Raw genomic sequence first — 15,635 nt, forward strand, 5'->3', positions numbered from 1 at the left:
TAAAATCCCATTACTGTCTGTGAAACACAGAGCTGTAGATAAAGCTTAATAAATATCTATTAACGTAAGCACACAAAATTAGGCATCACACAACCCAAAACAAAGTGACTCTATAATTAATCTAGCTTTGCTTATTAAACAGGTCCTGCTAACTGATAATTATAGATGGAGAGAGAGATTGGACAGAAGAAAAATAATTTGTAGGTAATCTTCCCAGTAAAGGAAGTTGTTAAAACAAAAGACACAAATAACTAAAGATTCTGTTGACAAACACTGTTTTTAACAGAAAACACCAAAATACATTATTCTAGAGGAAAGTTATAATTCAGGCCTAAAGTGAGCTTTTGAGGCAAGGCTTTAGCCATGGCTGAAATAAAAATAAAAATAAAATAAAATAAAAGCTTTTTTTGTTAAGAGGCTGGTGGGTATTTTTTCTGTTGGTAGTTTTTTTGTTGTTGATTTTTTTTTTACCAAACCAAAGTGTCTACATTTCCAGATTTCTCATCCATTCTGCTGCATGCTTAATGTTTGTAGGCACTGTTACAAAGATTTTGATGTTATGCATCCCTTAAAAGTTTGCAATTGCAGTCCCCCTTGTCTTAAGAACTTTTGGGACAAAAAAACCCATGATTTTTGGTTGCTAGCAGCTGGCTGGAGCAGAGTCTAACTTTAGGAAATCAGAACATATAGAGCCTGTACACATACCCACACTTGACATGGTAAAGACTTGCCATGTTCTCCCCTCTTTGTGGGTCCCATGACTGTAGGGGAAGGAGCTGTTAAAGCTGAGTGGGGAAGGATTTTTCCCTCACCTGCATGTCCACCTTGGTGATAAAGCCCTTCTCGTCCTTGTCACACAGCTGAAAGAGCTCCCTTGCCTTCTTGAGCATCTCCACCTGCACATCCTCCAATTCGCTCATTTGGCTGGAAGGAGAAGCACCAGAAACCACTCCATCCTCCTTGTCCCCCTCCTCTTCTCCTTCCCAGCGGCCATATCCCAAGAGCGCTCCCCTCTGGTTCTCCATCTTCTCAAAGCCTTTCCCCCCAAGGCGGTGGCAAATGGAAGAGCTGTGGGGCAGGGAACGGAGAAACCTGAGTCAAACATGTTCCTCCACCTCCACTTCACATACCACCTAGTTACATGTGTTCTGAAAGAACAACATTCAGTATCCATAGCCCTTACCAAGGGGTAGGGGGAAGGAGAGACTGCGAGCAGAGCTTGTCACAGAGGAACAGTCCCTACCAAACAGAGGCATAACTGAGCCTACCAGAGGTATAACTCAGCACATTGACAGGCTCCAGACCACTCATCTAGCAGGGATGTTTATTACCACTGCTCCTCCTCCAGCTCAGACCTCCAAGGAAATCAGAGATCTCTGCTGGCAAAATCCAGATGCCAAGGGAAGGTTTCAGCAGAGATGAGAGGACGGGAAGAGCATATTCGACATGCAGGTATTTCTGCCTGTGCACACAGCAGTACTGCATGTCCACAGAGACGTGGGGTTGGAGCACCATCGACAGGGCCAGCTCCCAGCTCTCTCATTCAGTTCCCCGGCTGCCTCAGCTGAGACACTTCTCGCTCCTCCTCACCAGAATTTCCCGCCAGCTTCGTCCTTCAACCCTTTGGGGCCAGGCTTTCACTCCAGTGGCTCTGCCAGCTGGGAGAGCACAGGAAGCACACGGAAGAGACACAGAAAAGCACACAGTCCTGAGCCCTCAACCAAAGGCACATTTCTGTCCTCTCCCTCCGGACCCAGACACAGGCAGCAGGACTAATAGGAAGGTAACAGGAAAATGTCTTTTTCGACGCAGAGGTTCTTCATCAGAAGAGGAAAAACAGCTTCTGGGGTTGGGCATACTACACTCCACTGCTCCAATACCTGAGCTTCTGCTCTTGGTTTCTCTGACAGTAACACATTTTCCTCCTCCTGCTGCTCATTCGTGCCACCCTCAAACACCAACGCTGTATGACAACTCCAAGAGTGCAGAGTGAGACAAAAGCAGAGAGGACCAAGATCTATGCAAGCAATAGAGGAATGAGAAGGAATGTTTCTCCCAGCCCTCTCCCACGCAGGTCCCTCAACTGACCTTCCACCTCTGACATTTTCCTGTTAACATTTCCCAAATAGTAATTCCATCTCACACAAAGAAAGGTCAGAAAATTCCTACACTGGGATACAAGATGGAAAAAAATGAATAAGCCTGGCATTCCTGCCCCTCTTGCGTCCCAGCCTCTGTTTTGAAAGCTTATAAGCTGCCAAATAGAATTTTAATCTGAAATGTTCACCTTTGAAGGAAGGAAACTCCACGATCATGCAGACGGATCAGATGCCAAAGAAAATAACTCCCATTATTTACAAGTATCCGAAACAAAAAGGCTAGGAATGAGAGCACCCCTCTAAGTACAGCACTGTGACCGTAAAGATCCGTACAACATATCCCTACCCCAACCCACCTTCTGACTTACTGATCCAACATAACACCCTCCAGACAGTCTGTTTTCAGCAACATCACCTCTTTTTAAAGCCTTGTTGCAATGATTGCTTTAGATTTCTCCTTCTCCAGATCTACAGTCTGCATTGCAGAGCAGAAGTGAGCTGTGCAAGCAAGCTGAGAGCAGCTTTAAACACTACGAGCCAAGCCAAGGAGTGTTTTTTTTTTTTTTAACCACCAGGAAATAAAAAGCCCTATACAGATGCCGCGATAACAGCCAAGTTAATTCTGTTTGCACTATTAGTACACTAGAAGGATAGAGAACATGTCACAAGCATGAAACATATGAAACTAATACAAAAGGAAAAGGCAATTATGTACTGTGATATTTGACTCTGCTTATTACTGCTGTTTGGTGAGCTAGAGGGTGGTTCTGCTCCAGAGAACAACTACATCACTTCATTCCCCCTTTTAAATGAGCATTTTTTCAGAACATCTCAGTTCAGCATCACTTAAAGAAATATTTATTTGAAACACTACGAAGAACAATCTAGAAATTAGTACTACACATTTGCTCTCTAGTCAGGTAGTCATCCCAGGCAAGCAATGAACACAGAGCTAGAACTCAAGCTTTGGGGAATCCTGGGGCTGGAAGGAAGAAAGAAAGCAAGAAAAGGGTGAACGTAAGGGGTGTTTCTTCTTCTCTTTCCTTCTCCCTCTCTCTCCATCTTGCTGAAGCTTTCTATTTCATATTATGGAGTCAGCACAGCAACATTTGGAGACTAAAGCTTGATTCTGTCTCTTTAGTTGGACAGTCAGCTTGCTTCTGATGGCAAGCCTGTACACTGTAGCAGAAAAGAAGCTAGAAAGAACCTCAGCTTCATTTTCATATTTTAAGTAAAAGCTGCAAAGTTGGTCTTGGATTTTACAGGTGATTACAGTGAGGAGTCGCATAGCTACAGCGATGAATGGTAATTATCAGCTGCTACAGGCCATCTTGCTGAAGGTTTTTGCCAGATCCATTTCTTCCATGCAGTCATAGCACAAGCAGGTGGGGGCAGACACAGAACAAGAGTTCAGCAGAAGAGTCATGACAGGACTGCACACAGGGGCAGAATGAGAAAGAGCATAAGTAAGAAATACTGAAAGTGCCATTTTCTGAAACATCCCTCTGACCACCCAAGAGATATTGAAGTCCTCGGTAGTTTTAAAAAAAAAAAAAAAAAAAAAAAAAAAAGACCTTGTTTTCTTGTTAGCAAGTTCATCATTTTATTTCGAAAGCTAGAGCAGTACATACAGGTGATCAGAGAATCAGAGAATCAGTAAGGTTGGAAGGGACCTCTGGAGATCATCTAGTCCAACCTCCCTGCTCAAACAGGGTCACCTAGAGCATGTTAGACAGGGTTGCATCCAGGTGGGTTTCTGCTGTGGGGAGGAAAAAAAAGAAAAAACGTTTTATGAGGAGGATGTTCTGTTCTCTTGGAGACACATGACATCCCTACATCTCCTTTTTTCAAAAGCCCAGCTGTACTGCAGATCTAAAACATTAGCTGAGGTAAAAGCCTCTTCTCTAGAAGAGCTGGAGACCTGTCATGGACATGAATCTGAGAAGATTTGACTCATGCACATAAAAGACCAAGCCCATTAATTCAACATTCAATGTCTCTTGTTCAGGCTTCTTCTAGCAGCTCGAGGCTAGATGTGGCTCTCTCAAAGGCAGGATGACTTTGCAGAGGAATAAAGCTGCAAATAAAAGATAGCCCCGTAAGCAAGACAGTGCAGCTTCCAGATGGACTTCTCTCCCAGAGACCTTCGACAGAGAAGTTCTTCTGCACCCCCATTTGTAAGGGTATGGCATTTGTAAGGCATGGTAGAAATGTAGATGAAGGATGAAGCAGAACCCAATTTAGCAAGAGCAGCTGGACCTTCCCCAGGTAAAAATCATCACTGCAAAGTGCTGGGGGAAGCAGTTTTATCAGCAAGATAAAGAACATTACCAAAGGACAATCTCAGAAGAGGATGAGTTTATGAGACTAGAAGGCCTGAGGACTGGTACCAAGAGAGAGGCCAGCATAGCTGCCTGAGGGCAAAGGATCAGCTTCTTGAGAGCCACACCTGCCTGACACAGGTGGAGGAGCCAGAGAAGACCGGTAAAGGCACTAATGTTTATGGTCAGCCAAACCTCCTCCCACGGCGGGACATAAGCAAAGTCAGAGCATGCCATCTCCTAGTGACAACCTCCCAAGTTGCTACAGAAGTTTTGCAACAGAAGACCAAACAGAAGACCTGCCAACCTCTACCATTTTCCACTTTGGAAAATTCTGGGGTCAGAAGTGCCATGTCATTCTTTCCTGAACAGATTTGTCTTCCAAAACACTTGTCCAGTCTCTTTGAATCTGAGTAAAAATATTTACCGTTCACATGAGCTCTGTGATGGAACCAAGAGCTGCTGATAGAAACCAGCTGTCTGCTAGAAGTAGAGGGTGTTGACAAAGTTTTACAGGATTATTCCAGTTTTCTGTGAGCTTGCTACACAGTTTGAACCACATCTACTCCACAAGAGACAGCGTCCCAGCATCAGGTCAAACAAGTGTTTCCTGCCATCTTCATATGTGGGAATTGTGGTAGAGGGACACAGCTTCTCTCCGAGGGACTGGCAGACCTACCAGGAATATGGATGTGTAAGGGACCTGAGTGCTCCAACAGGCTACAATCATCCTGACGAGCCTGTAAACACCTCTGCGGGTGATGTTCTTCTGCAGCTCCTTCCCCCCCCCACTGTCCCTCAGCTTGGGAGCTGCATTTAAGCTCAGGCACTTCCCTTAGTTACACTGTAGCAATGTCCATGCCTTGACCTTTACTCCTCCTGACTTGCTGAACGGATTTTCTGGTTTCACTCAGATCTGCCTGGTCACTACAGACTGAATCACTGGACTTTTGGTTACTGTCGCTGGACCTGCTCTGCTCTTCTTGCTCAGGTCCTGTAGGCCTGCACGCTCATCAGTAAGGGCACTACCCTGCCATCACCCTCATCTCCCAGCTCCCCTTCCCTTGCAGAACTGGCAGCTCCTGCTACTTCCTGATAGGATTCTCCCTGAGGGATGCTAGCAACATCTGTGACTTTGGCAAGCTCAGGGAGACAGAAGAATGGCCTGATACTGAGCCTGAGCCAGTCTTCCAGACCAGTGGGATTACATCAAGCATCTCCTGTCATGGTGCATGGTGGGGCCTAACAAGCAAAAGTTCATCTGTAGCTACAAGACAACTTCTTGGGTATACAGGATGCAGAAAGCGAACACAGGACACTTCAGACAAAGCTCACAAACAGAAACTCAACTGTCAGTGAAGGTGGACAGCATTGTCACCTTGCATTTCCACACACAGGAACCTCAGACCAACATTACATACATGCATATTTTAACCACCTGAGACATAAATGTGTAGTTTGTCTTGTGCAAAGCTATGCTAGAAAGTCAGCTGGATCCTATGGGCAAGGCACTCTCTGGGGAATCACAAGACCTGAATTCTGACTCAATTTGCCACATGGCCCTGGTAAGTCATGTCACTTGCCTATGCTTATAGCATTGTCAGCTCCTCCAATTGGATTCTCATGCCTGTGACAGCTGGCATTTTATTTTAAGGCTCAGTTCCTGGAGACAGATAATTACATGAGAAACTCGAGCAGTAAAATAGTTTTAAAGTTTCATAGCTTTAAAACAACTTGAATGAAGAATCTGAATGCACTGCAATCTCAACAAAAGACTACACCCAAGGTGCTGTTGCCAGAAAGAGAAGGCAATTTCTTTCAAGCTGGTGTTACTGAGTTATCGTACTCATTGCTTAGGAAAGCTTGGTGTTTTAGCATTAATCAACATTAAAGAGGCAAAGAAAACTGATGGTTAAAATGCTATCTACAATTGAGCCCTTATCTATGTTACAGTGACCACATGATCACATTGGTGTTTGGTTTTTTGTTTTTTTTTTTTTTTTTTTTTTTTTTTTTTGCAGTCTGATGACAAGAAGGAAAGGAAAGAGGGGAGTACAGCCAAGTTTTCCACAGTCAGTCCTCAGATGACCTCAGTCACCAGCAGGGCACACACAGCATTCCTAGCAATCCTGCAAGGATGCAATACAATGAATCAACAGTCACTTGAAAAGGAAAAACTAAGCACAACTTGCTAAGTGGCTTATCCAGGATTACAGAGTAAGTCCTGTGCTTAGGACCCAGGAATGTAGGTTCTTGCCCTCCTGTACTATGAGATTTTGGTGACACAGTGATAGAAGAGAATTTTAAAGAAGGATCCTTATAGGTAACATAATAGGTACCACAGGTGTACCACAAAATTGACTGCTCAGATACTTGCTGATAAGTTTCCCAAAAGAGATCCTGCTCTATCTCTGTCTGAGACAGTACAATTAGAAATAAAAAACACCCCACACTAAAGCTAAACAGTTAAGTCACTCATCCAAATAGATCAAAAGAACGCACACCCTTTCCTTTCTCCTCTTCATGCATAAAACAAGTCTTGCAACTTTAAAGGAAGCCTGCAACACAGTAACAGATCTGTTCCTGCCAGAAAGATGCTCTCTGGATGTAGGGAGACACCAAAGAAAATAACGTGCCACAAGCTAGAACCACCCATTCTTCCAGCAAAGCACTCCAACAACTTCCTTGTAGGATCAGGCCTGTATAGGAAGGAGGCCACCCAGAAGCAAACGTAGTCTTACACAAGAGCAATTAAGGAATTTGGTTTCATCCTTCACTGAAAGTTTAGGTGTACACTGGTTATGCCAGCCTTCTCTAAAGCAAACACCAGGTGAGCCAGGTTTGATCCCCTGCATTAGAGGATGTAACACAAAGAGGGGGAGATGAAGGGCCAATGTAAGTTATCCCTGTAGTACAAGCTGGTTGCTTCTGCAAACCACAAATACAGAGCAGAAGCACTCAGAAATGTGGCAGGATACAAAGCGTGTGTTGTCTGCTAATGAAATTGGTGTATTATTCAGGAGCGGCAGAGTAATAAGTAGGCTTTAAAGAAAATAGCGATAAAAATTTTATGGGTCCTTATACCATTTTATATCAAACGTATGTCACTTGTATTGTTTATTCTACCTCCCTTTCTCTCCTGACACTTTGGAAGCTAATAATTACTATAAAAACAGTACCTCGCATAGGAGACAGTACCACCTACAGGTGATTTGGCTGGTCAGATTTTATAGTACTTTGAGAGTCAAGTGATCAAACACACACATATAAAACCACTATCTTTGCTGCAAGCAAAAGCACATTTTCTGAATGTGTTGACAAAACTACAGCCATAAAAGCGTGTGTGACCAGATAAACATAGAGGAGAGGTCTTGCCAAAGAGTCACACTGATCCCTACATCAAACTTGCTTCCACTCTGTGGATTTCCAAAAATTTCCAAAAGGTGCTCAAAGGAACTGTGCACCCATGTGGCAGAAATGGGTTTAAAAGGCTCCGCCAGGCTGTGTCTAGAAAGGCTGGGAGGAAAGCAGAAGGAAAAGTTATTTCCAAATATACTTTGTACAAAATTAATTCTTCTCTTTCCTTTCTATAGGAAATTTGTTTCCATTGTTTGGAATCTGTTTGGGTGGTTGTTGGGTCCTCCCTTCCCAGAGGAACCATAGGAAAAGAAATGCTTTGAAAAATTTAAAAAACATCAATTGTTTTGTGAACTGTTTTTCTTCAAAAAAACAAAAAAGAACCCCCCCACATCCTGGGCAGAGAGCCTGAAATCAGGTGTAATATCTAGAGCTACACTCCTCTCCCTCTCCCTCTCTTTTTTAATTGCCTGCACTTGACTGTATCCCTTTAAGGAAATAGGAATGAATCCAGGAAACTTTGTGTTATTTACTCAGCAGGAGATTAGCCCCACTTGATAGCTCTGAGCTAACCCATGCTGCAATATTTACAGGTCACATTGTGAGATGTGCCACTAAGATAAAGAGGTATATCCCAGAAATATGGGCAGCTGGAAAAGACTCTGTCAGTCAGAATAGACTGCATCTCAAAAAAGTCCCTCTGCTGCAATTCACTGGTTCATTCATTAAAGCTTATCAAAGAGGAACTCTTCTTTATGACTTGTCATGCCAACTTCTCAATCTCTGTCAGAAAAAAAAATGCCATGAAAAAGCTTCAGTTTGATGCAGACTCTACACTCCCATCTGCAAGCAGTAGGGGACTGGTAACAATTCTTTATTTTATTTAAAGACACTAGAACAAGTGACATAGTTAAACTGCGCTCACCATTGCTTTCTGAGCTTTCTGCTCTGACAGCACAACAGGAAGCACCAACACCTCCCAAGAATCATTAGGGTAATAAGTCTTTAATACGGTCAGGTACCCAGAACATATCAGAACAATACCTTTTCCCCTGGAAATTGCCACAAATACTCTGTCTTCATCATAACCTCACACCATTCTTCTGCTTTGCCTATCAACAGAGCCAACAACACTTTGCAGTTCTTGCACACTAGCAGAGCATCACAGTGTTGGCACTGCAAACACTGAGGGCGCATGTTTGTTCTGGAAGCACTCTTACTAATTGGGGTTTTGGCTTTACTAGGTTATTTTTCTTGGGGAGAGGAGAAGGAAAGCATGAGATTTTTCCTCTAACAATATCTGGACCAAGAGTTAACTCTCAGCAATTACAAACAAAACCCAAACCACATTTTTTCCATATACAGCTAACGATCTAGGATCTGTAAATGTAACTAGTGCGCAGCTGACTTTTCAGAAAATAAAGAACATATCTGCAATAAGACATGACACATAGCAACAGCTTGTTTAAAAAATGACTCATTTTTTACAAGTTCTTTTGCCTTCTGAAGTTTTACAGGTTTCCCAGAACATTTTTTGTTTGTTTTTAAAGAGACAGAATATTGCAACATCTCACACATACAACACAAGAACTCAACTCATATATCACAACGGCAGCGAAATGAAAACCAGCACTATTACGTCCTTTGGCTTCAAGAGGAATAATTCCATTGTGTTTCCACAGATTAGAGATCATGCTGTACATCCACAAAGGACATGATTAGCCAGGAGTAAGTAAACATCATTTACTTAGTCAAGTAGAAAAAGGCTATGAGCAGCATCAAATTTCCTGCTGATGCCACTGCTGTTAATGTTCTACCATAAATATGTGATTTATGAACACAGAAGCAACCAGCTCAAGAACATTAACTGAAAAAGACAGGAAATTCTAACTGTAAAAGATAATATAACCTTTATTCCAGTTAGTTGGACACTGCTAATAGTGCTGTGAAGTTGGAGATAGATGTATAGCAGCAAGTAGGTGGATTACACCGGCTTTACACCAAGCATGTCTGCTCTACTGTAATGTGCTCTGTTCTCTTGGTGATACCTTCTGGTAAAGCAGGAAAGAGGCAAACAAACTTTCTTTGACACCCAGATATGGTAAAAGGAGGCAAGAAGACAGAGGACTTATCTAAGACAGCTCTGGAATGCTATGATTCAAATTAAACTGAACATAGGGAACCCAGGAAAGGAGATCCATCCCCTTTTTCTTCTCCCCTCCTCCATGAGCTGGTGTGGTAGCCAGGAACACTCTAAAAGAAAGACGAGCTTCAGACCTGAACTGTCACATTCAAAGCTCTTGCAGTGGTCATTACTGGAAATGAAAATCCAGGGCATTTCCTTGGCTTGTTCAACCGAGCGTTCCTGGCAATTTCCTCTGAGTGCTGCTGCTTTACCTACCCTTTGAGCAAAGAGAGTATTTGTGCGCAGAGCAGGTCATAACAGGGATGACAATCAGAAGTCAGTGCAGTTCTGCTGGGCTTGTTCCATTAATTATTGAACAGCTAAGATGTCATCCAGGAAAACCCAACACATGACATGCGCTACCTTGACTGCTGCAGCTCAGAAAGGACATGTCAGCAGAACTGTTGTTGCAGCTCCTTTCAGATCCTAACAGCACCAGAAGCACTGGTGTACCAGGCTCTTTCCCTGCCCTCAGGAACCTACTATCACTGCTCAGTCATATTTCTTATAGAGAAATTTCACATCAGAGCGAGGCACCCCTCATTCCTGTGTTGGTGTAGTGCTAGACACACTCTGTTAGTGTCTGTGAAGTACTTCAAGGGCCAAACCAAAAATTATGCAAAATAATTTTAAATGGATAAAAGGTTCTAATGGGTACACAAAGCTTTATGTTGCATTCAAGTTCTGCACATAGCTAATTTCCAAATGGCAGAGATAGTAAATAATTGTTCCAAGTCACCGTCGTCTTTAAAGAAAAGAATTTGGGAACATTAGATGAAACTGGGAGATGACAGTTGCACATCAAACACAAGGAAGCACTTCTTCACATGTCACTGAAGTGTGGAACCCCCCGACACAGGATACTGCGTGTATCACAGGCGTCCAAGGGGTAGAGAAGTGACCAATTTTTCCTTTCCTGAGTTTGTCCATAAAGGGCTACGGAACACAAAGCACCTCTTTTTGGCTCATAAAATCTCTAAGCCACAAATAGCCAGAAAAGTATACTAGAGAAGCATCGCTATGCGTTTACCTTGGGAAGAATACAAGAAGAGAACATCTGCTACCAGCTGCTGTTGGAGACACAATGCTGTGCTTCAGCCTGGTCACTTTTCAGTACCAACAGAGGCTGCTTTCTCGTCAGCAGGAACCACAGTTGTAACGTGGAGTTTTTTGCCAAAAGGCCCACAAAATTTTCTGCATCTTCAAAAAGGACAGTCGCGGATGCTAACAGAAAAAGGTCTGCTCCCAACAACTATCCCTTCCGCCAGACCTGTAATTCAGGTGCCATACTCAGCTCAGACCTCCCTCTAAATCCTCCAATCCCAGCCATGTCTGCAAAATGCCAGAACAAAGTTTCTCCTGAATTTCTCTTCCACCTATGACATCCACAGGCCTTCTCTGACTTCAGCAGAAAACCCTTCTTCCCTGCTGTGTTATTTATCCAAAATTTTGCTGCAAGCTCACTAAGTCAGTAAAATTCCCTAGGCATCCTTTTACTAGTTCTCATCTCTGCCAATAAAGATGCAAGTAAGTTCGCCTTGTGAAGGAGGCCCTTCATGATTCATCTGCTACCCAACTTTGGAATGCCAAATGAGAAAGATGTTGACTCCTGCATCTAGCTGGCCCTCAGTCTTGCTCTGTCACTTGCTCCTTAAGTTTCCTAACAACTACTACTTCCCTGAGCTCAGGACAAGCTCCTCCTGGCCAGCTGTGAGGCTTCCTCAGTCATTTCAGTGTCCTCTTTGCACAAAGCCTAAAAACCCTGTCAATTTCATCCCAGGTGTGCTGGTACACATTGGTAATAGTGCTGTTTCTGGGTTACCCTGAGTGTAAGCTCATGGAAGAGAAGAAAAGAGCCTTCAACTTTGCCGATCGAGATCCTTGATCTTGAAAGTAACTTTATACAAACAGAAGTTCATAGCCTCCTGTATTTCCTCGAACAGTTCCTCCACCACACACACACACAGTGTTAAAACACCACATCCAGATCATCAGACCATTGAGTCTCCTTCCTAAGGAGAAATCTCGCTCGGTGGTAAAGCTGTCCGCAGGCACCCCACTCGCAGAGTATTTCATACGTTTGATAGACAGCAATTTCTTCTCCAGCTGAGCCAGCAAGCTCTCTGCAGTCCTTGACCCACCCTTATACAGAGGACTGGAGGTGCAGGGGGATGCATGGAGTTCAGCTATGTTTCCCTCATCCCAGCAAATTCATCTCCAGTCTCCTGAGAACTGCACAGAGCAGTCTCAGCACTGCAGTCATTTCTGGGCTGCGTGTTTGAGACAGGACCAGGAAGAGAACTTGTCCCTTGCTACTTGGCATCTGCAAGGTGGACACAGAGGGCAAAAACAGTTTACAAAGGTTCATGAGCAGGAATAAGTAGGGAGAGAATTTCCAGACAACAGGACTCCCTGGAAAAGCCTCTCTGTGGCTGGCGCTATATCCGTTTCACCCACTTGCAATGTATGGGACCCATGGACAGTTTGACCTTTCTGCAAATGCTATTAAAACAACAAACACAGCTGAGGCAGCTGGGCGAAGCCAATTTCCAGAAGACAATTAACCCTTTTTCTGCCTCACAGATATGAAGCCAGCCATGAACATAGTTGCATGTCATTCAGTTACCCTGCAGCTGAGAATCCACCCTGATAATAGCAGGTATAAATGTAAAGCTTCCTCCCCCCTCGCCCCCCCCCCCCCCGCCATGAGCTAAGGAGGTGCAGGCTGTCCTATGCAAAACACTTTTCCTGAAACACCAGATTAATCTGTACACTGGAAAAGGATTAAATTCATTTCCTGAGTACAGATATTTCTCAGCTGTCCGACCACTGAGAGGGTCACAGATGAGGTCCTGGTTCCAGGGAGTCAACCCTCCCATTTCTTCCTCCTAAAGAAAAGAGAGACTCCAGTTCAAATGTCCAGGAATCCCAGGATCTTGTGCAAGATATCAGAAATACAGTTTCCCTTTCTCATTCAAGACACAACAAAATATTAAAAGCTTCCAACTTTTTGCAAGGCAGAAAAACAAAGAATGTTTTAAGCAGCCACATGCCCTGAACCTCTCCTCCATGGAGCAGAGTAACATGTGGAAATGAACGGCACACATTCCCTGCACGCAAGGCGCAGCTTAGTGCAAGGAGCAATCAATGCAAGCAACAACATTAGAAGCAAACCAAGAAGCAGCCCAGGAGCAGATGTTGTCTAACAGCTACCTCTGTTCAACTGTTAGAACTGTTCTGGGTAAAGTGAAATTACTGGGAAGGAAAAACCTCCTCTCCGATAAAAGCTGTCACAGAGTCAGAAGCTCCCAGGAGCAGCACTGACACTGGATTAGAGAAAATGGGGACGGAGGGAAGGAGGAGAAATAAGTGTGCTTATTTCAGTTATATAAGAGTGGAAAATTTTCTGACAATTATTTTCAAAGAAAACTTCTGAGTTTTCAGAAAGCATGCAGTAGTATAGCCTTAGTAGCCTTAGTCTTTAATCCAAACAGCTCAAGACCTTCATTTTGTAAGAAAAAACAACACAATCTCACATATTGTAAGAAAGCTTTTTTTTTTTTACTTTCAAAAATACTGCCATTGCAGTGATTACTGTAAACCAGCAATTCCCAAAACAGAGATCCACTAGTTAGTTTAGTTAGTTAAGTAACCTGCATAACCATATCAAAACTAGGAGAAAGCATTTTCAGTTCAACATTTGCAGAGATGTTGGTTGATTCAAATCAAAGGATTAACCACTTGTTAATTAAGCATCTCCAGTTCTTCTAAATCAATGACTAAAGAATGGGAATAACCACCATTTTCCATAATAGTATACAGCGCCACGCCACTCAGTAAGTCTTTGTCCTGTTTCTACACTGCTTCTTTAAAGCAAAAGCAGGAAGTCAGAACAGAAAGTTCCTAAGCAGAAACTCCACTGAGATACAGCAGCTTGCAATCCCGTTCATTCTCCCTTCTACACAAATAATTCCCTGCCCACAGGAGACACTTTCTGCACTCCCCTTTCCCCTACTTCATAACACCATTTCTTCTCTCTACAGGTCCAACTCTCCCCAAATACCTCGAGAAGCAGGATGGTATCATTCCCCTTCCCTGGAACCGGCAGTATTCCACACGAAAATCTGTGAAGAAATAACACTGCCACTGTAAATAGACTATCAAAGTAGGTTCGCACTAAGAGGTGTGGTCTGCAATGCTCCCAGGCATCTCATCCCCCTTCCAACAGAGGCTAGTAGCAGTTGATTCAGAAAGAAACACACAAAATCCTGCAATTACGTTCCTTAGGTAATACTTCATAATCCTTCCTCCTGCACAGTTGGTGTGAAGGAGAAAGGCTGAGCTGCCTCAGGCAAGATAGGAAGAAATGGTAAGAAAGCAGACAATCCTTTATGTCATGCTGGAGTTACAAACACAGCTAGAATTTCTCAGGGAAGGCAAGCAGCTTGGTGCCTACCTCTCATCCAGTTTCAACAAGGGTAAGACTGCAAACTGCCCCTGTGAATCCTGCCTGCCCCAAGTTTGACTACACTTACAAATGTAAAACAGGACGTTGAAGCACAAGGAGCATCCCTCCAAAGCACAGTACAACAGCCTGTGCTATTACAGCATGTGCTAAGTAGCATGTGCCCAAGATTTTCCCATTAGAACAGCCATAGAGGCTACTCCGTATTGTCACTAACCAAAGTACCCTTTCTTCCCACAGTATCACCAAAAAGGAAACAAGCCTCTCCTTGCCCTCTGCCAGTTTGAGATGCTGAATGGCGGTGGGGGTTTGTCACCAAACAGCAGCTTCAGGGCCTCCAGCTGGCACAGAGCTGTCCTCAGCCATGTCAACTCCCATAGTCAGGCCAGAGGACTTCTCAGAGGATGACAAAGCACAAAAAGAGCACACAGACGCTGGCAGGCTGACTTTTCATCATCTGGCATGGTTTCATCCCCTTTGCTCCCTCCCACCCCAAATGCCTCTTTGCATCAGCCCTCAAGGATAATATTTGCCCAGCAAACAAGCCTCGATGTACAAGTGGTGAGTGAGCAGGCCCAGCCTCTGCAGTGCCCCAAAGAAACCACTCATCTGAACGTTTCCTGCTGAGAAGGCTCCGGTTGGTTTCTGAATAGCAGATACTCCGTCAACCCACAAACTATGCAAGATGGGGAGTTACAAATAGCCCCATCCTCCCAGTAGCAAGTGAAAAATGGGATCTGTGGAAAGCAAAGGTAAAGGCAGGTCCCTCCTCCCATATTTTTCAGACGGCCATTTCATAACTCAGACTCAAAAATGGAGACACATGAAGACAAATTGCCACACATGCCTTTAATGCAGCTAGATACTAGCTTTAGCCAGGCCACTTTCAGGGAGTACAGTGTTAATGCAGGAGAAAAGTATGGAAGACAGAACTGAAAGGGAAAAGGCTGCCACAAAATTCCTATCCCAAATATTTTCATTATAGGAGGGCAGAATGCCTCCTTGCGTTCCCAAAGATAGGGCAGAACAGGTAGGAGGAGGAAAAGGCCCTAAGTTAGCAATCATTAAAGCATGTTAATACCTCAGCTTCACAACCTAAAGTCCCGCACGGCCTCTATTCCCACAACGAGCTGGCCTAGGCTGTCAAGGAGGGCTCGACAGTGCGGGAAGGCAGCCCGACACCTCCCCGCCTGGGAGCTTCACCTCTT

The 15,635-nt window shown here is 43.9% G+C and overlaps 1 protein-coding gene across 8 annotated transcripts in view; it reads right to left on the minus strand.

Annotated features, from left to right (window-relative positions):
* CRACR2B (calcium release activated channel regulator 2B) overlaps window positions 1-15,635 on the minus strand; it is a 36,914-nt gene that overhangs the window by 14,076 nt on the left and 7,203 nt on the right. For 3 of the 8 annotated variants that reach the window (XR_009958598.1, XM_062577502.1, XM_062577500.1), the window contains exons 1-2: window positions 1,881-1,950; window positions 813-1,068 (exon numbers count right to left, since the gene is read on the minus strand). Coding sequence is in view for 7 of the 8 variants with exons in the window: in XM_062577502.1 (XP_062433486.1) it covers window positions 813-1,068; window positions 1,881-1,939 (315 nt within the window). In the remaining variant the exon portion in view is untranslated. Of the gene's footprint in view, window positions 1-812; window positions 1,069-1,590; window positions 1,607-1,880; window positions 1,951-2,455; window positions 2,581-14,025; window positions 14,087-15,635 lie in introns of those variants that run through there. The other 5 variants (XM_062577501.1, XM_062577504.1, XM_062577505.1 and 2 more) reach the window with 5 other exon arrangements.

This window comes from Rhea pennata, chromosome 5 (assembly GCF_028389875.1).
Source record: "Rhea pennata isolate bPtePen1 chromosome 5, bPtePen1.pri, whole genome shotgun sequence".
Classification (NCBI taxonomy): domain Eukaryota; kingdom Metazoa; phylum Chordata; class Aves; order Rheiformes; family Rheidae; genus Rhea; species Rhea pennata.